This window comes from Chelonia mydas, chromosome 3, assembly GCF_015237465.2.
Source record: "Chelonia mydas isolate rCheMyd1 chromosome 3, rCheMyd1.pri.v2, whole genome shotgun sequence".
Taxonomy (NCBI): domain Eukaryota; kingdom Metazoa; phylum Chordata; order Testudines; family Cheloniidae; genus Chelonia; species Chelonia mydas.
The window spans coordinates 143,284,105-143,307,746 of NC_057851.1; the positions used below are offsets into that span (position 1 = coordinate 143,284,105).

Genomic DNA, 23,642 nt, shown 5'->3' on the forward strand with positions numbered 1-23,642 from the left:
AGAAAATAAGGCTTCTGTCTTAGTATCAGAAGGAAAAGCTGCTGCATTCTAGGTCTTGCCTACACTCAGGGCTCCACACTCCACCTTGTGCTCGGTGTGGGTGTTGGGGAGAGAAGGGGGTCTCTGTTGTTAAAAGTAGAGGTCCACCCTGCTCACTGCTGGCAGAAGTGAAAGACCCAACTGTACAAGAGTCAGTCTGTTGTGCTGGTAAATACTGTGCTCTCAGGTTCTGCCATTCAGGGTCCACATGGCGTACCACTGCACTTGTCTCACCCAGTCATTCTCCACTATCACATTGATGGCTGATTTGGGTTACCCGCCATAGAAAAGATGCCAGGGAAGTGTGTTTGTTCTAGACACAATGTGAGTAGCGATCGTTCAAAGAGAGCAGAAAGGGACAGAATAGGGCGATAGAGCTCCTAGCCTCCATTTTCTGAGAGGCTCAGCTAGAGATTTTACCTAAGGATTCAACACACTTAGAGTCAACACTTACATTTTCCCTAAAGCCAAGGATCCAGGCATCTTGCACTCCGCCTGGCCTGAATCTAGACCTTCCTTTTCACAGACTCAAGCCCAAAAGGATCATTTTGGTCATCTAGTCTGACCTGCTACACAACACAGGTCATTGACTCTCCCCCACTTCTCGTCCATGGTGATAGATGGTAACAGACGGTCCTGCCTAAGCTAACACAGCACTCACCAGCACAACAGAAAATAATAAAAAAGGGCTACACAGCCTGGGGCCTCAGAGGTATGTTGGATAGAGGGAGGCATAGCAGCAATGAACCCTAGTAAATTTAATCTTGCTTTTGAATCAGGTCCATACCTAACATTTTGGAAGTAGGATTGCTCACTAAGGTGAAAGCCAGCTGTGTGTATGAACTGTACAGGAACAGAGCTACAGGACAGACAATGATGTATAAGCTCCAACCACACACTTGTCAAGGTTGCAGCTGCTGCCTGGAACAGAGTGGCTCTCAGCAAGTTTACATGGAAGGAGAAGAAAGACCAAGGATGTCAATGTGTTTTGTATTTGTCAGGAACAGGAGTTACAGCGAGCCAGTAAATAATGCTAACAGGCACACAGTGAGACACAATCGTCATGCCAAATGCCTGTCTGCCACTGTCATGTGTTTTCTGCCTCAGACTAAAGTCATTACACACTACACAAATATTCCACTTCAGCACTGATTAACACAATTTCCATCACTCCTGATGTGGTAGTAGGGAGCAGAGAACTTTTCTTCAAAGGTTGTAGGGCTTGGGCCAGTGACAGATCAGATCTGAGAGGTATTCTCCTTCTAAAGCTTCCTGCTGCAAAAACCCTCTTGGGTGGTCACGAAGCAATGATCCGATCCTTTCCTGCTTTTAAATGATAATCAAATGTCAGCCCTTGTTCTACCTGCACAGGAAGGCAATGATGACGAATCCTGCATGCCCCCAGAGGAGCAGATGGTTGCTTGCTCGCTGGAGACAATGCAGAATGCTAAAAAGAGAGATGCTTGGAATCAGGGTGTCGCTGGGGCTGAGAAACTCAGAACAAGGGCAGAGTGGCCTGAAGAGCTGTGATCCATTGGCTGTGCAAGTTCCGCTGTGCCTCAGTGATTTAAATAAACAGGCTTCTGCCCATAGTTGATGTTATCCATTAGCAAGGGGTGTCCAACACGGAAGGGGACTCTGCACCACTTAGGACCCCTCTTCCAGATGGGCTTAGCAGATCTGACTGACCAGCGGGTAAGATACCTGTAAAAACAGAAGCAGAAAAGCATCTCAAATTTGAGACTGATAACTGAGAAAAGGCTTTGGCTAAAGCATGGGTGGCCACTGCCACTTTTTTATTTCAGAGGCAAGGACTATGAACTCCAGAGGACACAGTAAGCAAAGCTCCCCACTGGATCAAGAAGGATCACTGAAAGGGAACACTGCATCCTGGGACTCATAGGTTGTACCTCTGTATGGAAGACAATGGCAACTGCCATGAGCTCCATTCTGTGTAAATTAGGTGCAGGCTCCTGGCAAGTTATCCATCTGATCCTGTTTGGCTAAGTTTGAGCATCCAGTTCCTTACTGTATCAAAAGCCAACTCTAAATTCACCCCCCCCGTGCCATCTTATTGGGAAGATACCAGCTCCACAGCCAGCCTGAATAAGGCAGGCCCAACTCAGTTGAAAGTCTCCGAAGATGTTAGTCTATTTTCATTAGGTAGGCAGCTATTTCTCCTGGGATTCTGGCCAATTAATTACACACACACACGTTAGTTGTGATGTGCTTGTATAACTGTGTTCCAACATGCTGGTGCAGGAAACCAGAACTTGCAATGCAAAAAGCGCTGGGAGTGGAATTACAACTGCAAATATATCACAAGAGCAACTCCTAGTGATTTAACGGACTACACTGGATTTTTACCATTGAACTTTACATCTGGCCTTGAACACAAGATGGAATTTCATGCCCAGTGTCAGCTAGCAGGGATCTAATTCCATGTCTGGGAAGCCTGGAGTTTTCTTGCCCTTCAAATCTTTTGCTACTGGTAGGGAGGGAATAGAAGTCCTTGAAGAAATAAGTTTTGTCAGGCAAGATCTGAAGCAAAACTCTGATGTAAACCATACTTGGACAAATGAAAATTTGTAACAGTCTGGTAAGCTTTTTGCCCAACAATGTTGTTTGCCCATCTCTGCTGAGTAATCATGTGATCTTAGTACGACCCCCAATCTGTTCCTCCCACCCCCGCAAAACAAACAAACAAAAACAAACAAACAAAAGGTTTTGTTACCTCTTATTTGCATCATGTGTGAATTTAAAGGTTAAGTGCTTTGGGCAGAGGCCATGTGCAATTTATATGTATAGCAAGGCATTTACTACATGCTTGGGAACTGTAAAATAAATCTCACAGTGCTGGGTGGTTATGGACTATATGAAAACAGCACACATTTTGCCAGCACTTTTCTTCCTCAAGGATCCCGAAGAACTTTACAAACAAATTGTGTCTAAAGATCTCTGCTACTGAAACAAAGTTGCCTCTCAGCTGCTTTACAGACAAATAAAGAGATTTAGGCTTTTCGTCCAGGAGCTTACAACTAGAGCAGACATGAACATGTCCAGAGGAGACAACAGGAAGGGGGTGAGAATGGGAGGCAGAGTTGCACATCATAGAATCAACTCACTTGTTCTCATTTGCATACATTGTATTAGTCCCTTTCTATGGTTAATCTTAGGCCTGATCTACACTTGGGGGGGGGAAGGGGTAAATCGACCTAAGATACACAACTTCAGCTACGAGAATAGCGTAGCTGAAGTCGACGTATCTTAGGTCGAATTACCTCGTGTCCTCATGGCGCAGGGTTGACTGCCGCTGCTCCCCCGTCAACTCCGCCTCCGCTTCCTCACCGCAGTGAAGTACAGCAGTCGACGGCAGAGCGATCGGGGATCGATTTATTGATCCCTGATAGATCGATCACTACCCGCTAATCCGGTGGGTAGTGTAGCTGTACCCTTATACTGGTGCATTAATGGAGTCTTTAGGACAGGAAATGAAGGAGACTCCCATATTCAACTGAAAATGCAGGCAGGATTTAGAGAGATCAAAAGCAATGACCAATTTGGAATTTGGCCAGAAACTGGGGGGGTTAATCTATTTCTTTTGGGAGAAGTTCTATGGGATCTTTACTGAGCACAAGGGGACAGGGTCCTTATTTTTACATTTCATCTGAACTGCAGCCATCCACCTACAGTGAGCTCCGATGGAGAGGAACTTAACTACAGGGAAAGAGGAGGAAAATCCAAAATTGTTTCAATGCATCACAATGTGCCAAGTGCAGTTTTGGTCACATGACCATCCACTTACGGGAAAGAGCTCCCGTGATAACAAATGATCTCACTAGAAGAGGGAAGCACAGTGAATGTCGGAGATATACATCAATGCTGTGTGCACGTTTAGACAGCCAGTGGCTTTAAGAAATCCCTGTCTGTTTCCATGTGGGCGCTGGACGCGCACACCCCAAATCGGCATAGGAAAAAGAATTTAGTAATGGCCTGTTTTTAGAGCTTTTGTTATTTCTCCTTTGAGCAGGTCTAATCCAGCCCTCTGCTCCAGCCCTTTGGCTTCCTTTGGGGACAGCAGGCTGGGGCTTTTCATTTTTAGTTGAAACAGACATTTGGACGCTCTCCCTTCCTGGAGCATAGTTTGCTTTTACTGTTTCTAATGCTTACTTTGTCCAAAACTCAATTTTGACCTATTTTGCTTGCTGCCTTTTACTTTGATGATCCTGCAATGGCAAAAAGCAAGCATCGCCCTGAGGCCCAAGACCTGCCACTCTGCTGCAAAGCACCTTTCCTACTCTCTGCCTAACCCCTTCTTCCCACTGTTTGATGCTAGAATGCACTCATTTTCTATCTGGAAGGAACACAGAGAGGAAGGCCATGGAACCTGTCCAGCACCTGGAGTTTTCAGGCTAATTCTGGTTTCCAAGCACACTGCTTCGTTTAATAATTTGTGCATCCCATTCCACTCAAGTTTCCTTATTTCCCATTACCATTGTATCCAAGCACTAGGGTCCATTGTAGAGGGGTCTTTGCTTTCTCCTACACTTCACATGGTCGCATTTTCTTAAGCACGTCAGTGCTGCCAGGGCAGAGCTTAGAGCCTGACGTGCCTTGGAGTATGGATGGACAAAGCATTCTGCATTCTAAGAGTATTCACAAACTTTTAGCCACACGGGTGCCAAAGGGGGCCATGGCTACCCGTCCTGGGGAAAGAGGTTTGGGAGAGGTGCATGCGGCTAGCCCCACGTCATAATCACCACTATGTAACAATGTATGGTGGGAGTGAGCAGCATGCAAAGCTATTTTCAACCCTGCTGGGTAGTGGCAAGAATGAGAAGTACAAAAACAGCTGCAGTTGGTCACCTGTGGTCTTTGGAGTACCCTGGGCCATCCCAAATTTCTATGGCGTGTGGAAGTCAGGTTCCAGGGTTCACTTTGTGAGAGGGAAGAGCCTACAAGTTATGTTATCCAGACACTGCTGCTAACACTAAGGAGTGTGCTAGGGTAAGGGAAATGACTTGCACATGGGGCAGCTGTGGACCTGCGTGCAGCTCAAGCAGGAGCCATCCTGGTGCAGCTCAAGGCTGAACTTCTGAACCCTGACTGAACTTTTTCAATCTGGCTCTTGTTTGGATTAAGAGCAGAGGGCTTGAGCCTATGCAGGAAACCCTCTATCAAAGTGCTGGCAGGGTTGTCTCCTCCTTGCCACGCCCCCTTCCCAGGACGCCTCTTAGCTTCCACTCACCTGAGGCTGCTCTGGTTCTTTGTTTTTGAATTAATAGGAAACAGGGCTACAGGCTTTCAATGCAGGTGAGAAGCCACATGCCACATAAGTTAAGTGCTGATAACAGCTCCCAGCAAGTGGAAAGCGGTGTCAGCAGGAGACACACTAATCCCAGCGAAAACTTCCTTCTAGGAGTTTAGCAGCCAGTTGCTACTAAGTAATCTCCTTCTTACCTAACCCAGGGTAACTTCTCCTTTCTCCAAGAGACAAAGAAGGGCTAAGACTAGGGAAGAATAAACTGGGAGCTATCTGCACCCAATACTCTGACTTCAAGCCTTATAATGCCTCCTTCTGGCAGGAAGGTGGAAATGGAGTAGTTGTGAGCTCTCCAAATCCAGCGTTTCTACCCCATAATTCCACAGCATCTCCCACTGGCAGAGAGCAGGCTCTGAGAAGCTACGACCTACATTCACAACTGTAATCCCCGTAATAGTTTATGGAAGGGATAATTTCATGGAGTTTTGCTTTAACCAATATTTTGGTCCCGACCAAATGAGCAGCCCGTGCAGCATCCACATAAAAGTGACTCCAGACTCTGCCTCTGGGATGGCCATTGAGCTCAGAACAGCGATCTCCCACACTTGGCCTCTAACAACTTAGATACTAGAAAGGAAGCTGCCAAATTAGTGCGGTTTCTGATCTTGAAAGCAAGGAGGGCGGTTTGGTCTGCAGCTGCTCATGACAGCTTCCCAGATTGTTCTGGTGTGTGTGGCCTGCACACACATGGCTCTGGAATTTTTGAATGCAGACTGAACTTGCACATGGTACTGGAAAAGCCTCACAAAATCCCACTCTCTCAAGCTGGCCGTTGAAAAGATTGTGTTGCTGTGGCATGTAACTGCTCAGCACATACCCGGTGAAAGCATAACAGAGGCATAACTAGGTGTAATGTGATGAAATTAAGAAAAGAAAAATGCAGGCTGAAGATCAGGGAGCAATCCCTGACAGTGAGGGATCATCTCCGTAGCCTGTGGAATCATCTCAAGGAGGCGGCAGAAGCCCTAAACTGGGCAAAACACTAGAAAGTGCCCTGTAGGGAACAATTCTGCATTGCCAAGAGGTGGAGTCGAAGGCTTTTCTACAAACATGATACCATGGGCAGAGGCATCTCTCCAATGCGCATTGAGGAGGGGCACAACAGCTAACACATCCTGTTACACTCTGGCCACCAAAACGTGGATACCCAACAACAGTATTGCTACAATGGGCCCTCAGCTGGTAAAACAGCTAACAGATGGCACTAACAAGCTACTACTGTCAAGAACAGTAGCAAACAGGAAGCAAAGGGGATATGAGAAATACAGTGAGAGGTCTCTCACCTGGGCAGTATCCTGCTAACAGGGAGGAGACCACATTCAGCCAAGAGTGCTGCTTAGACCCGGATCTCCTCTCTCTGGCTCAGCTGCTAACCACAAGCTATCACAGCCTCAGTAGGTGTATCACACTCTTGCACTAGACCTGCTTCTACTACTGTCACTTCTCAAATGCCTCCTTAGTGTTAAAGCACAGAGGGCTCTTCCAATCCTGAATGCAGACTCCTTCTTATGCAGGGTAGCGTGTGTAACTGAAAACAAACCAGGGTGTGCGGATAAGGAATGGTGTCCCTAGCCTCTGTTTGTCAAAGAGTGGAGATGGATGGCAGGAGAGAGATCACTTGATCATTACCGGTTAGGTTCACTCCCTCTGGGGCACCTGGCATTGGCCAAGGTCGGCAGACAGGATACTGGGCTGGATGGACCTTTGGTCTGACCCAGTATGGCCATTCTTATGTTCTTACCATTTCCCAATGATCCAATCCTCAGTGCTTGCCCTGCCACACACAAAATGAGGGCAGCAAGAATGGCAACAGTTAGTGCCAACCACATTACTGGGAGCACCTTGAGTGGGAAACGGGGATGCTGCAAGTGACCTGATGGAAAAAAGAGCTCAGATCAGGGAGGGACTCTTATCACTCTTCAGGGAAGGGAGCAGTGAGGAGAGGTTCACACATCAGGTAACACTATGGGACCACTTCACAGTCAAGAGGAAACAGGGCTTTTGTTTCCCTGAAGAACAACAGATAGGAGAGACACGGCACCATGTATGTGCAGGGAGCATACTTGTGAAACATTTTATGGAGGGACAAAGGGGACAAGGCAGACTGGGGTCGCTGGGTGCTCAACACACAAGTTAGACTCACTGGGCCAAGAGGCCAGTGGTTGGGCAGCAACTCCCACTGCCCTACAACAGAGGTCATCTTGCTTGACTGAATTTCTTACAGTGGCACTCGGCAAGCACAGTCAGAGTGATCACCCAGATAAGATCAGAAGGCAAACCCTGCGCTATGAAACAGGGTCACTTAAATTGACAGGACGAGTGGAATTTGGGCACAGCACATTGGGAGACAGAACATCCTTTGTGAGATGACCTTAAGTGTAGCAGAGGAAAAGTTCAGGGGCTGCTGCTGTGCAGTCCCCAAAGTTAGTTTGTGAGAAGCCAGAGTCTGACAAGTACCCAATAAACTGTCCTTTGCTCATTGCCTCAGGAACTCTACAACCCATCCCAAGAGCTGGTCTTCCACGCCATCTCAGCAGGTAAGGAAAGAAGGAGCTGCAGATGCCTCAGGAACAAAGACTATCTGTTGGGACTGTTTGTGCAGCTGGCTTTTCATGGGAAAGTCCTTTAATGAACAGCCCTTTGAGAAGCTCCATGGAGCCACTTGGCCAGGGCCTCGATGTAGTAGCTCACTTCAGGGGAGGGAGGGAGAAACAAGGGAGTCTTACATTGGTCCCTCCAGCTGATGCTGCTCTGAGCAGCACTGATGGGACTCTGGAAGAAGCCATGCATTAAACCTCCTCTGCTTCCCTCAAATGAAGCCATTTGCCTGATTCCTGCCAGTCAACACATTGAAGCTCAAGTCCAACTCTTGGAAATAGGATTTAGAGCCTCAGTCCAACCTTTAGCAAAGATGTTGGGCTGTGACTCCTACTTGAGGAGCAGAAAGTCCATGGGGATGGAATGAAACCATTGTTATGCTGATCAGCAAGGTTGCCTTGTTTTTGACTTAATGACCTGCCAGAGGTAGGTCTACTACGAATAGTGAATCTCTTCTGACCCTAGGGAAGGTGGATGGGAATCTAACACCAACCTTCTCATCTCAGGCAGCAGTCCTGAGCCTGTCAGTCCAGCAGCCAATGAGAGCACTTATTCAGTCTAAGCGTCCAGATGACCTACACTGGCTGTTTGAGAAGAGGTTCAAAGCACCAAACACCTTCACATCCAGCTCAAGATAACTTTCCCCCTCCTCACACATGAGCCCAGGTCATCTTCCCTGACACCCTCTTATGGAGCTCTCTGGTGGCCATGTCCAGAGCTAGATAGTCTCTTCCCAGCTTTTTTGTCTAGGGCAAAGAGCCAGACAGACAAGAGGTGGCTGAATGGGATGAGAATCAGGGAGAGCTTGACATAGCTAGGCATCTGAGCAAGCTGTTCTTCTCCAAAAGTCTGCAGCCCTGGTACCCCCCAGGAGTTAGGCATCGCATCACTCCTCACCTCCCTTCCTCTTGGCTTTACTTCCTCATGTCTTCCAGGTCCCATCCACCTGCCATCTTCCTTCAGCTAAAGGCCAGAAAGACTCTACAGAGCTCAGCAAGTGATCCCCCTCTAGCCAGAGAGAGAGGTCATTGCAGAGTAATGCAAGGTGCTCTGCCTTCCTGGCCGTCCCATGTAGTGCTAAGAGGCCAGCCACGCCCAGCTGAAAGCATTTCAATAGCACAGTCAATATGCTGCAGCAGTGACAGGCAGGGAGAATGTTGTTTTTAACACCATTCACACAGCAGTCTCACTGGGAGGGGTGGGCAGGGAGAGACAGCCAGCACTACAGGAAGAGCTGGTTGAGTTCAGTGGCTACATAGGCTGGTTTTAAGATTCCTGGAACTCATTCACTTGTTTCCCTCTCCTTGGAAGAGGAACTGCAGGGCTTTAATAACGGGACAGAAAAGTTGCCTGGTGTCACTGCAGCTCCTGTCAGGGTCTCTGTAGAAACTTTTTGCAAGAACACCCCTCAGCGAATCCCCATGGATGTCTCCAAGGCTATAGCAGCAATGCCAAAGGAAACTACAGGATCTCATTCAAGTAGGGAGGCACCTGGAGAAGCCAAGAGGCTGTGCTATAAGGACCAGAGCACTCAACACAGCAGTCCCCACAGGGGAAGATGGGAGTGGAGGCTACTGCTCTTGGGGAACTGGTAAATACACCATTTAGCTGTGTGAGACAGTGTCTGCTGAGAGAGGCCAGACCCTTCTGCTCTGCCTCTCACTGCAGAGACCCCCTCCACCCAGTCTCAGGCCCCTCTCAAAGCACAACTGACCCCTCCCCAAGTTGGCACTTTGAAATCCAATAGGCTCAAAGGCAGCAAAGTGACAAGTCAGATGACCTGAGGGGTCCTAATGTTACACCATAAAGGCTTTGTGGGGAAACAGGTAAAAACTCCTCAACTCTCACTACACTGAATGGAGGTGTGTGAGTTTGCTCAAAGGTCCCGGCCACCTAACTCACTATGGACAGGATCTTAGGTCCCCCATAGCCGCAGGATCTGAGCACCACCTACATACTTGTGGATATTTAAGGAACTTCACAGATGTGGGGAAATCAAGGCAGAGAAATCAAATGAGTTGTCCAAAGTCATGCAGGGGAGCCCATGGTTGAGCCTGGAACTGAACCCTGGTCTCCCAAGTCCCAGTACAGCATCTTAACCACAAGCCCATCTTTTAACACTGCTGTGTACCATGAAGGGAAAGGGAGGTGGTGATTTGGGCAGGAGGAAGGAAGTGGTTAAAGTTTTTTGCCCTGTGCAGTGCTGGCTGCTGTTCCACAGAGCAATGTGGGAGGCACAGGTGGGAGTAGGCATGGGGCCAAAGCTCTCACAGTGCTGCAGCAGCCGAGACATGGCAAGGCTCCAAAAATGCAGAGCCTTTTACCTCCAGCAGTTAGAGGAGACAATATCTAAGCAGCATTCCTGAAATGCCCTCATTGCAGTCCCCCAGCTCCTGGCCTGCCTCCCTCAGCTTCATCCCCATCTTCCCCAATCCCCAACTTGATCTCTCAACCCCAATCCTGCCTCCTTCACAAACTGCCAGCTCCCTCTCAAATCCCAGCCTGCTGTGGCCCAGCTCTGTTCCCTATCTTCTCTCACTCAATCACAGCCCCAGCTCCGATACCTTTCTCCTCCCACTGAGAGGAAACAAGGGTACTGCAGAGTGAAGCGATAGTGATCCAGTAGAGAACACTCAGATACCAAGTCCCAAGCTTGGTTCTCAGGGATGCTGTGCTGCCAGATGTATATGGAGGTACCCAACTGAAGAGCCCACAGCATAATTAGCAGAAGTCAGGGTGCTAGCCCTGGAGCCTTGGTCCCTGCAATGAGTTCTAGGATTCTCCATTTCCTGTCCTAACCAGCTGGGCAGAGTTGCTGTGTGTGATAAACAATCGCTGCACTCCACCCCAGATGTGCTGGATAAAGGGGTTTAAGATATGGAAATGTGAGGTATTATTTCAGAGCCCAATATCTGAGGAGCCTGGGGCCGTATCCTATACAGTCTCCCACTGTGGAGACCCTGAATGCACACAATATGATCCCTGCTGACAACACAGCGTGGGTATGTCTACACTGCAATTAGACACCCGCAGCTGGCCCGTGCCAGCTGACTCAGGCTCGTGGGGCTCGGCTGTTTAATTGTGGTACAGACATATGGGCTTGGGCTGCAGCCTGAGCTCTGGGACCCTCCCACCTCGCAGGGTCTTAGCGCCCAGGCTCCAGCCCAAGCCTGAATGTCTACACCACAATGAAACAGCCCCTTAGCCCGAGTCAGCTGTCATGGGCCAGCTGGGGGTTTTTAACTGCAGTATAGGCACACCCCCAGTGGCCTGGCAAACCCCAAAGAGCTGCTCACCAAGTCTCAGCTATAAAGCCAGGCCAAAACCCCAGGAGTCTCAAGCCACCCTGAGATTTGGAGTCTAAGCTCTCCCAGCAACAGGCCCATGGCCTTTGGTAACCCCACAACTCTCTAATGAAGGTTCATAAACCGCTCTGACATCTCCATGGAAACAGAGTGTGAGGTCATAAACAGGGGATTAGTACCTCCCAACAGTGAGCGAGGCACAAGAGGTGACAGGGGGTTTTCAGTTCTCCCATCAAAGGCCAGGGGGCTGGGCGAGGGGAGAAGGAGGAAGAGAAGAGAGCTTGTTACACAGGACGGGCAAGCTGAGGGTGAATGACAAACTACAGTCAAAAGAGGAAAACACGGAAAGGGCAAAGAGTGCAGCATGCCTGTAACAAGCTCCTTCTGCCTGCGCTCCTCCGCCCACTGTTATTGCCCACCGTGGGCTTCTCTGCATCCTATCTAGCTCAGGGATTTGTACCAGCAGTCCTCACCGCAGTATCTTCCCTGTATTATTGCCAATTATGGGGAAGCCAATGGATTTGAGGGAAGGAGAACGTATCTGATGTGTCCAGCAGTTTCTAAACTCTGTGTGGATGGCTTGGATCAGGGTATGGTTAGTTGTGGAGTGCCATGAAGTATTGGCAGGTCAGAGCATAGTGACAGAACCTCACTCATTACAGGTCCTGAATCCAGGCTGATTTCACTGTCTTAGGCTTGTTTGGAGGCAGAAATGCCCGCCCTCCCACCTCCAGTCCCCTTAAAGGCAAGAGAAGACTATTTACCTGTTGAGCTTGGGTTTCTTGGAAACATGCCCTTCAGGAAGCAGTGGCCTGTGGTTTGGCAGCAAACCTGAGATGGAAAAGGAAAGATGTGAGATTTTGCATTGTTCCCTTGCTAATAGCTACAGTTATACCACTCTGAGATCCCATTACAACTCATAAGATAAGCAGACCATATTTGGATAGGAGATTTCTGGAGAGAGCCCAAGGGGCTAAAATGGAAGAGGTATTCTTCCCGTTGAGTCAGTATTGAACCAATGCCCTAACACAGGCAGGGGTGCAGTACTGTTGGAGGTGCTGTATTTGAGATGAAACATATAACTGAAGACTTGACCACTTGTGGTCACTAAAGAGCCCATGGTGCTGTTTATCAAAGAAAGGGCACTGACATCTAGCCAAATTCCAGCACAAGGATTACAATCTGCCTCTTTGAATTCTCTCTGCATTTTAATTTGGATATAGCATGGGAAAGCAGGCATAATGGCTAGAGCAAGGAACCACTCAGGGGACCTGGGATCCATTCCTGACTGACACCTTGCTGTGTGACCTTGGGCAAGTCACTTTCCCACCTCTGTAAATTAATTTGAAATCCTCAGATGAATGGGGCTATATGCCAAACATTACATTCACTTCCTATCCTGAACACTTGTGTGTGCTGCTATGCACAAATTATTGCTTTGTTCCATCTCAAAGATCACTGAGACATGAAAGAATAGTTACTTATTGGAGCCCACTGACTAAATGGTCAGCTCCCCTGCAATTCAAAACCCACAGTAGCTGAGAACTCCTAAGAGCAGGCTTGGAGGGGCAGTTGTGGGACCCACGCTGGCTACATCATCTCAAAGAACCACTATTACTGTAGGGTAAATAACCACTCTCTTTTCGAGAGCGTGTCAATGTGGAGCCCACTGCAGGCAAGAAGTATCTCCTATGGATGGTCGAAATAAAATATATATACTTATGGCATTTCATCAGTAGATTTCACAGTGCTTTACAAAAGGGTTTTTCCCCATTTTACAGAAGGGGGAACTGAAGCAGAGAGAGGTGACAACTTGCCCAAGGTCACCCAGTATGCCAGTGGGAATAGAACCCCGGCTTCCCGAATCCTAGTTCATTACTGTATCCATTAGGCAACACTGCCTCCATAGAGTTCCAGCTGCAACAATGATTCTAGTGCTGCTCTCCTGAACTAGGCATCTGACCTAACCGCTAAGTCCAAGGCACAGCGCTTGACAAAGGTCAAGTGGATTACTCTACATGAGATCTCTGACATTGGCACATGTCTGAAGCAGGCAAAACAAGTCATTTAAGCTCTGGTGGAGTGAGCCTTGATATTCAGTGGGAAAGGTACAGCAGCCAGTGATGGCGGCAAGCGTTACCATCCTGAATCTGAGATAACATATGTATTTGTTCAGTCTCTTCAGGTCTAGGACAAAGATCAGCTGTCCCTTCCCTCTTTGTGATAAAGATGCACTGCAAGTAGAAGCCTCTACCCCTGTACTCCCATGGAACTTCTTCTATGGTGCCTAGATAAACCAACACCTCTTCTTTCTGTAATAGGCTCTCATGAGATAGGTCCCTGAAGAGGGATGGGGAAGTGAGTGGGATAACCACGGACATGGTTCCCAGCACCCATTTGTCCAAGGTGATATCAGACCAAGACCAACAAAGTGGGGCAAGCTGGCTCCTGAAAGTAGTTGCCAGCACCTGATCGATTCTGATATGGCCTATGACATTCCCATCAAATTTGCTATTGGACTGAGGAGGAGGAGTGGATGCTGGAGGAGGTAGATGAAGGGCACCTTCTCTGGTACTGTGAACATTTCTATTGTTGGAAGTCCGGTTGTCTGCTCTGGGAGTAAAGGTGAGCCCACTGCCTTTGTTGGGGTTATTTGTAGGAATTCCCACTGGTGAATGGTGTGTAAATCCTCTGGAAACCCAGGGTGGCCTGATTCCTTTAGGGAGGTAGTGCCTAGTCCTCGAACTGAAGAGCTCCATTTCCTCGAATGGGAGATCTTGAATGGTATCCTACACCTATCTTGGTACCCTCCAGGATGATAGCCATGAGGTTAGTCTCCTGATCACAAATGTAGCCATCAACTTGTGGCTATGTCCAAAGTCTGTGTGGCCACCACCTGCAGAGCTCTCCTGGCAACTGTCTGGCCTTCCTGTATAATTTCCTTCAGCTCCTTCTTAGTGTCTTGAAGCAATTTGGGCAAAAATGGATCACTCTCTTCCAAGTCAGGAAATTGTTTTTGGCAAATTATGCCTGGTAATTTGCCATATGTAGTTGCAGTGAAGCCAACAACAGGCTTTTTGCCTGAACAGATCCAATGTTTTGGGCTCTTTGTCGTCAGGAGTTCCTTTCACTAACTTGGATTTTTCTTATACTGCCGTGACTACTAATGACTCATAGTTTAGGTGGAACGAAGAAGACTCAGAATTCTTTAGGGCCACTGGGTAGCGTTTCATCACCCTTTTGGAGGTTGGTAGAATGATGGCCAGGTTTTACCGAAGGGCTTTGGGCACTTGGTAGTAAGGGATCCCAAAACAATAAGAGCTCACTGGCAGCTGTTATTCTGGTGGCTGCGGTGGTGCGGAGGGAGGAAGGTGTGTTCCCTCCCCAAAGTGGTTACTACTAAATAAAGGGGTCAGGGGCTTGTTCCCAGAGAGGACTCATTACCTGCTCGGTGAGCCATTTGTATGCACACTGCAACCTTCTTATGCTCCTCCAGACAAAGACCTGTGATCCTACGGGGCAGCATCCCTCCATCAGAACGGATGAACTGACTCAGCAATAAGACATCCTAAGGAAGCAAGGAAAGAAGGTAGAATGATCAGTGCCAGAGCTGTACCAACAGCTACAATTCTTAGGTGCTGACACTGCCCCAGTGCAACGTATGAGAACTTCAAAATTATTCCTTCCAGTGTATATTACCTGGCATTTTGTCAGCAATGAATTTCACCTGCCATTGTGTAGCCCAGAGGTTCTCAAACTGGGGGTTGGGACCCCTCAGGAGGTCGCAAAGTTATTACATGGGGGGGTCGCGAACTGTCAGCCTCCACCCCAAACCCTGCGCCTCACCTCCAGCATTTATAATGGTGTTAAATATATAAAAATGTGTTTTTAATTTATAAGGGGGGGGGTCGCACTCAGAGGCTTGCTACGTGAAAGAGATCACCAGTACAAAAGTTTGAGAACTACTAGTGTAGCCTATTGGCTTAGCTTTGTTAGGTCCTCTAAAGTTCACAGCCTTTTATAGATTAATTAATGTAAATCATTGTGTCATCTGCCATTTTTGCCATCTCACCATTCGCTGCCGTTTTCAGACTACGTACCTAATATAATCTGTCGAACATCTAGATATACAAAGATACAGTTTTACAAAACACGCAGGAAGATACAATTTTACACAATGTTTTTGACTGAGTGGAGAGCTGATTTTTAGCTCATCAGTATCTGCGTACACAGCGCTCACACATTAGGCCACATCTGGGTTTTCCCCTATAAACTGAGTGCAGGATTGTCTTCTACTGTCTATTCCTCAATTCTTTATCCAATTTCCCAAGGTGAAGCTTCTGTCATGTCCCTTTGGGGTGCCCAAAGGGGGATTAGTCCAAAATCTAGTAGATTTTGTCAGCAGTAAGCGCCTCATAAGAGAACTGTACTGTAACTGGGGAAGTCCTAATAGAACAAACCTTCAGCCCTTTGGCTGCGTGCACATTAGGAGGGACTGTTAGAGCAATGTCAAGGAAAGGAAGTCTTGTTACCAGAGAGCACTGAGAGCAGGTTGTGTGTTCAGCCAGAGTTCAGAGATCTGTGTAGACTTCACTGCTGTTGACCTTTCAGATTAAAAGCTACAGAAGTGCAAAGCATTATTTATAAAACACAATTTAAGTGGTGTATCTTCCGGATCTGGTAACACCACATAACTGCGATGATGGACCTTTAGACACAGCAGCGGCAGCTGCTGCACTGGGGTCCATTAGCTGTGCAAAGAGCACAGCCCAGCATTCAGATATGTTTTCCATTTCCACACGCAGCACAACAAATTCCAGCACACCGCTCAGACCAATGCAGACACACCTCTTTCACATGCTGATATCATGTTATCCCAAGAGTCCACTGGAAATGCTTGGCTTGTTTTTCCCAATCTGCTGGAAGTTTCCCACTGCCAGACTCACCATGCTAGTTGGGAGTTTATTTCTCTGTTGCTGCTGTAAATATTTCCATATTTTGGATGGAAGGCATGTGTGCATGCGGCTCGCAGCCTGGAAAAGACCTGTCAGTAGGCATTCCCCATGCCCAGCCTGAGAGAAATCAGAGCCAGATGGACAAGCACAATACACACCCCCATACCTGCTGGTGCAGGCAAACTAGACCTCTGCTATTGGCTGAGCCAATGCAAAAGCCAGGATATCCAGCTACCAAGGTTTATATCCCACACCCATCACTACGGTATTGGAGAGACTTGATTCTGAAATAAATGGACTGTAGCACTGTGTTCTGGGAGCTATTGCTCATGCTAGACCCTCTCACAAGCTCTGTTGACATCAACAGAAACTGAGTCTAGAGCTTTTTTCAGTCGCACTTTCTTTACTACATAAGGGCACTTGTGCCAGACTATTCAAGGTGCCTGCCACTGACTCCTCCTCATCTACAATTCCTGTTCTCTGGCTCCATTCTAACCCTTTTTTTCAGATTCAGTCCCTTTTAAAATTAAACATTTAGGCAACTTAATGCTGATACAAGGGGCCTGACCAATAACTGTGGAGCGATGATTTATCCGGACAACAGGGACAACATCCGGAGAGACCACCTAAGGACAAAAGGAAAGCTCAGTGTCCATGTCCCAGCCAATCTCTGGCCTTGGCACTGAGGCCACTACAAGAGGGCTAATAACTGTCAGCTGGATTGGTGGAAATTGGACTGAGATCTGCCAAACAGTCAAAGGGCAATGATTTTTGGTCACTGCTGATGTGAGCTGGATTTGATCGACTGACCCAGAATGAGACTCCACATCCCTTTCCCCAGCTCTTTCAGCTATCCAGTTCTCCACGTTGCCAATACCTTGGCTCCCCCACCCAATACTGAAAGAGCTCACTTCCCAAAGGGAGAAGAAGGGTTCAGGTAGGGTGCGTTTGGTCCAAGGGCCTTCTCACATTACCACCACGCCCTGTGGGGGTCACCGGGCTGATATCAAACATTTCCATGCAAAGAAAGAAAAAAGGGGAGGGGGAGATGGATGCTCTTTATCTATTGTGCTGCCAAACAGGAGAGCCCATGCCCCAGTGTTATCTCTGCCCAATGCTGTCAGCACCAATCAGCTTCTCTCTTGTGACGGTTATTTCTTTACTGAAATCTACGTCCCACCCTTTCTGCCTTACAAATTATGCTCAAGGTCATTTGGCTTGAAGTGCTGCACACTGGTGAGAATCTTCCGACGACTTGAGAAGGGTCCTAAGTGTAACGTGCTAGGTGCCTCTCCCAGAATTCTTACCCAGACGCTCCTCACCCCTAAGAAGAGGTCGGACAGAGACAGCCAGTTTTGGGAGGATGGGGAGGAAAGCTGAACAAAAACGTAAGGGGGTTAAAGAAGAAAAGAAGTCTGGCAAGGTTACATGTTGCCGTCATGTTCCATGAAATTAACTTTCTGTGCTAGTGGGCAGCCAAGACTGTAACCACAGATTTGCTTTAATCACTGGACAGCTCTCAGGAGAGGTTGGACCCAGATTCCCACCCCTGTAATCTGTAGCATCTGATGAAAACAATTTGGACGGAATTAATCTGGGGCTAATAGGCAAAGGCTGCAGTTCGGTCTCCCCTGTGTGCTGCCAAAGTACAATGACATTTACTGCCTGCTCAGACTAATGGTATTCAAAGCAGAGAAGGGGAAAAAGGAAATACGAATTTACTTTTCCCTACAAAGGGTGGATAAACTAGATAAAAAATATAAAACCAAGTTTGAACAGCGCATTCCCTTCATTGGGTGGCCTGCTGAAATGCAGCACAGACCAAATAACTGCAACACCCTTGAGAACTAAGACTGATTGCTAGTTATGCACATTTCATGAAAATCTTAATTCACTCTGAGAACAGTTCTGTTTGTACAACAAAACAAGTATGGGTCTGTACCAGACATATCTGCCAGTTGTTACTTTGAGATACATAAGAATCAGTTTTCTTTCTTCTATTATTCCTGGGAGCTTTACACCATTCTCCAGGCGTTATATATCAGGTATATTTGGGGGCTGAGACTTCTAGGTTGCAGGTTCTAATCTAGCCTAAGGTTGATAGTAACTGAAATTGGTTTTCATCTCTAATGGCTATTAGGTGACCTAGGTGAAGTGAACTAGGGTGTCAGTCAATTTCCTAGTGGAGAAGTGTCCGCATCACTAGAGCCCTGTGCGAACACAAAATTTGTATCTGCATCTGATCCACAAAAATGGTTCATGGATATAAAGGGGATATCTGCAGATTTGCAGGGCTTTACAAACAAAATCTGTATCCACATCCGATCTGCAAAATTGGTCTGCGAATATCCGCGAATTTGCAGGGCTCTACCCATCACATAAACCACTATCATAATTGGCACTAACTGGCCCAATTGCAGGGAACCTCAGTAGAATCCAAGGAATGAATGATCAATGGAGGCTGTCCCCCTCCGGGGCAGCGTTGAGGAACACTGGTAAGGAGGCCAGATGGAAGCTTGACCTGCCACTGCCCGCAATGCCATTTTCGGATTCATTAAGAATCTGTTTATCTGACACCAAAACTAAAATCACTCATTGTACCACTGCCTCGGGCTCCACTATCAGAGTTGTTAGAGAAGTAGTAGTCCTGAGGTCATCTCTTCCATTCCCCCCAGGGACTAATGGAAGACTCCCCTGTATTATAGTGCTTTATCCAGTCCAATCGTGTGTGCCCCCAGCAATGGGGCTCACATGCTTTCCTTTGCTTTACAGCTGAGTGGTATTTCATATATCCCTAAACTGTAAGGCCAGAAGGGACCATCATGATCATCTAGTCTGACCTCCTGCACACTGCTGGCCACAGAATCTCACCCACCCACTCCCGTAACAGACTCCTAACCTCTGGCTGAGTTACTGAAGTCCTCAAATCATGATTTAAAGACTTCAAGTAACAGAGGCCACAAGACTTCCCTGAAATAATTCTTGTTTGAACTAGAATCTCTCTTTTAGAAAAAACATTCAGTATTGATTTCAAAATTCCCAGTGATTGAAAATCCACCAGAACCCTTGGTAAATCATTCCAATGGTTAATTACCCTCACTGTTAAAAATTTCAAATTCTTTATTTCTCAAGCACTCACTACTGCTTTGGCTAGGAAGCATAACTGAGATTTTTCTGGGGGCGAAAAAAACATTTATTCCACCCAAACACTTCAAAATTTGAAAAACCATGACTGATACAAAGTCTAGACATATAAGAGACAAACTGAAAAAAGAGACTATTTACAATAGAACTCAAGTTACTCTTCACAACTCCAATCAGTCCCACTGGAGTAAGGCACACCTCCAGCTGTGGATTTGTCATGATCCGCTACTGCTCTGATTTACCAATCCACACCATCCCCTTTATCTCTTTCTCCAGCCTCTCCTTTGATTTGCAGCAAGAGAACTGGTTATATAATCTAAGTTCAAAGGCCAAAATGACTGCCATGATGGCCTACATTTCCCAGCCTGCTTCCTGAGACCACGAATGCAAACTTTCACACGATGGCTCCTGAGATTCCAGCCACGCTTCTTAAAACAAGGTGAGCTCCCCTGGTGTTTAGTTTTCACCTCCTTCCAGAAGATCAGCATCTAAGGGCCAAACTGAATGCTAGTATGGGGCAAACTGAATAGCTCAACTACAAGCACACTGACCAGCCGAGCTGAATTACGGCCAAAATCTTAAAAGAGGATCATACCTTTCATCCAGTGATGGGACCTACAGTCAACTCTGATACTAGAACTCTACTCTCAGGCTCTAAAGCCACAAACAGCACAACGGACTTACCTACAACTACCTCTGTGCTTCCAAGAAGCCCTTTTATTCCCACCAGTGGCAGAACCTCCCACCACAGAGAGCACTAGAAAGTGATTCCTAATATTCATCTTAAATTTCCCTCTGCTTAATGAGGCCTCACTGCTCCTTGTTCTACCCCTTGTTGACAATACGTTTGTCCCCCTCCCTTAGTGATCGAAGTGTTTTGGATTACTACCTATCCAGACTTGGGTTAGAGTGTGGGTGCTGGGGGTACTGGTAGCCTGTGCTATACAGGAGATGAAACGAGATAATCCTAGTGGTCCCTTCTGCTCTTAAACTCTAAAACCCCATTTTATTGCTGCATTTGATAGGCTGAATCTTTGTTATTTTCCACTGAATGCATCCGATGAAGTGAGCTGTAGCTCATGAAAGCTTATGCTCAAATAAATTGGTTAGTCTCCAAGGTGCCACTAGTACTCCTCCTCTGTTTGTTATTTCCTGGCTCTCTTTCCAATACCCACAGACTACAGTGCTGAGGACATTAGAAGTCTACTGATTTTTAATTTCTCAAGGCTCTTAAACTTCGGTCCATGAAACACTTGCTGGTGATCTGATGAAAGCTAGTTGGTGCTGGCTCCTTGTTTCCAGTTGCTCAGAGTCACATTAAAAAACTAAAACCACATTACATTCTTTCCTAATGTTATTTTTCTGTGTAAGCAATTGCTGTAGTTATATATTCTGCAATAATGAACTGGAGAAGAGTTCCTTCAAGACAATCTTTGCATTAAAGTGTGGGCAGCACTATGAACTAGATAAGTTCATGGAGGATAGGTCCATGAGTGGCTATTAGCCAGGATGGTGTCCCTAGCCTCTATTTGCCAGAAGCTGGGAATGGGTGACAGGGGATGGATTACTTGAAGATTACCTGTTCTGTTCATTCCCTCTGGGGCACCTGGCATTGGCCACTGTTGGAAGACGGGACACTGGGCTAAATGGACCCAGTATGGCCGCTCTTATATTCTTATGAAAAAATCTGATCCCCATTATGGATAGTATTTTTCTATCCTTGGTGTTTGCAACTCCCCGCAATTTAGAATGATAAATTTGCAGATGATACTATTTCCTGATTCTTCTAGATAATTACAAAGACCAGACCAGCCACTGGACACTTCTCACAATCATTTCTTATTGCACTCTGCTCATTGTGTGTTCAATCCATTGATAATGCTCCCATCCTAGCCAATTTAATTTCTACAATATTTCACTAGACACGATCAAATATTTTATTGAAGTTTAAATCTCCCACTTACTGTGTCACCTGCTCGGAATAAGTTTTCGTTTGGCATGATTCTTCATAACCCCTCAACACTACTTGTTGCTCCTGCTTTGAGCAGGGGGTTGGACTAGATGACCTCCTGAGGTCCCTTCCAACCCTGATATTCTATTCTATTCTAAGTTCCATTATCTGGTGAGCGCTCAGTGTGGTTCTCCCCCTTTGTCTGTTATATAACTAGGAATAGAGGTTAGACTTCCCAAAGAGCAATTGCCAGGACCATACTTCCATTTCTCGGATGTTTAGTAACTCATTCATTATTTTCAAATCCTTTGGTACCTCCCCAGTTTTTTATGCCTTCTCAAAAATATCAGCTAACAAACCAACTGCTCCATTAGCAAATTCAAGACCCTGGAGGGTTGCATGTGATCCTGGCATGCTGGTGTGTGTATAAGTCAATGTCTCTAAGAATTTCCTTACCTACTTTTTTGCAAAAGCTTATTCACAGGATTGTCATCACTACCCAATTATTCAAACTTCTTTTCCTTATTTTTCTTGTTATGGATACATGTGAGTAGTTCAGCCATTTTAGAATCATTCTGGCTTTCAACCCCCTCATCATTAGTGGGCCTACTTTCTCACAAGTATTTATTTTCCTCCAGATGTATTTGTATCTATATCCCCCTAATCCCACTGGCATTAACTTATTCTGCATTTTTGGTTGCCTTATCTTTTAACTGTGCATTCTTGTCTGGTTCCCTTCCTTTCTATTTCTAGTACAGATTTTTTTGTTTGGTTGTGGGGTTTTTGGCTTTATTTTTTAAATAGATTCATAGATATTTAGGTCAGAAGGGACCATTATGATCATCTAGTCTGACCTCCTGCACAACGCAGGCCACAGAATTTCACCCACCACTCCTGCGAAAGACCCCTCACCTATGTCTGAGCTATCGAAGTCCTCAAATCGTGGTTTAAAGACTTCAAGGAGCAGAGAATCCTCCAGCAAGTGACCCGTGCCCCATGCTACAGAGGAAGGCGAAAAACCTCCAGGGCCTCTTCCAATCTGCTCTGGAGGAAAATTCCTTCCCGATGCCAAACATGGCGATCAGTTAAACCCTGAGCATATGGACAAGATTCACCAGCCAGATACTACAGAAAATTCTTTCCTGGGTAACTCAGATCCCACCCCATCTAATATCCCATCACAGGCCATTGGGCCTATTTACCATGAATATTTAATTACCAAAACCATGTTATCCCATCATACCATCTCCTCCATAAACTTATCGAGTTTAATCTTAAAGCCAGATAGATCTTTTGTCCCCACCGCTTCCTTTGGAAGGCTATTCCAAAACTTCACTCCTCTGATGGTTAGAAACCTTCGTCTAATTTCAAGTCTAAACTTCCTGGTGGCCAGTTTATATCCATTTGTTCTTGTGTCCACATTGGTACTGAGCTTAAATAATTCCTCTCCCTCTCCGGTATTTATCCCTCTGATATATTTATAGAGAGCAATCATATCTCCCCTCAACCTTCTTTTAGTTAGGCTAAACAAGCCAAGCTCCTTGAGTCTCCTTTCATAAGACAAGTTTTCCATTCCTCGGATCATCCTAGTAGCCCTTCTCTGTACCTGTTCCAATTTGAATTCATCCTTCTTAAACATGGGAGACCAGAACTGCACATACTATTCCAGGTGAGGTCTCACCAGTGCCTTGTATAACGGTACTAAAACCTCCTTATCCCTACTGGAAATACCTCTCCTGATGCATCCCAAGACCGCACTAGCTTTTTTCACAGCCATATCACATTGGCAGCTCATAGTCATCCTATGATCAACCAATACTCCAAGGTCCTTCTCCTCCTCCGTTACTTCTAATTCATGCGTCCCCAGCTTATAACTAAAATTCTTGTTATTAATCCCTAAATGCATGACCTTACACTTCTCACTATTAAATTTCATCCTATTACTATTACTCCAGTTTACACGGTCATCCAGATCCTCCTGTAGGATATCCCTGTCCTTCTCTAAATTGGCAATACCTCCCAGCTTTGTATCATCCGCAAACTTTATTAGCACACTCCCACTTTTTGTGCCAAGGTCAGTAATAAAAAGATTAAATAAGATTGGTCTCAAAACCGATCCTTGAGGAACTCCACTGGTAACCTCCTCCAGCCTGACAGTTAACCTTTCAGCAGGACCCGCTGTAGTCTCCCTTTAACCAATTCCTTATCCACCTTTCAATTTTCCTATTGATCCCCATCTTTTCCAATTTAAATAATAATTCCCCATTTGGCATGGTATCAAACGCCTTACTGAAATCTAGGTAAATTAGATCCACTGCCTTTCCTTT

General features: G+C 46.4%; 1 protein-coding gene across 2 annotated transcripts in view; it reads right to left on the reverse strand.

Annotated features, from left to right (window-relative positions):
* Positions 1-1,010: 1,010 nt before the first annotated feature.
* MRPS18A (mitochondrial ribosomal protein S18A) overlaps positions 1,011-23,642 on the reverse strand; it is a 30,184-nt gene continuing 7,552 nt past the window's right edge. The window contains exons 4-6 of one of the 2 annotated variants that reach the window (XM_037895491.2): positions 14,710-14,833; positions 12,030-12,096; positions 1,011-1,743 (exon numbers count right to left, since the gene is read on the reverse strand). In XM_037895491.2, the coding sequence (XP_037751419.1) occupies positions 1,599-1,743; positions 12,030-12,096; positions 14,710-14,833 (336 nt within the window). In that variant the 3' untranslated portion in view covers positions 1,011-1,598. Of the gene's footprint in view, positions 2,528-12,029; positions 12,097-14,709; positions 14,834-23,642 lie in introns of both variants that reach the window. The other variant, XM_037895492.2, reaches the window with a different exon arrangement.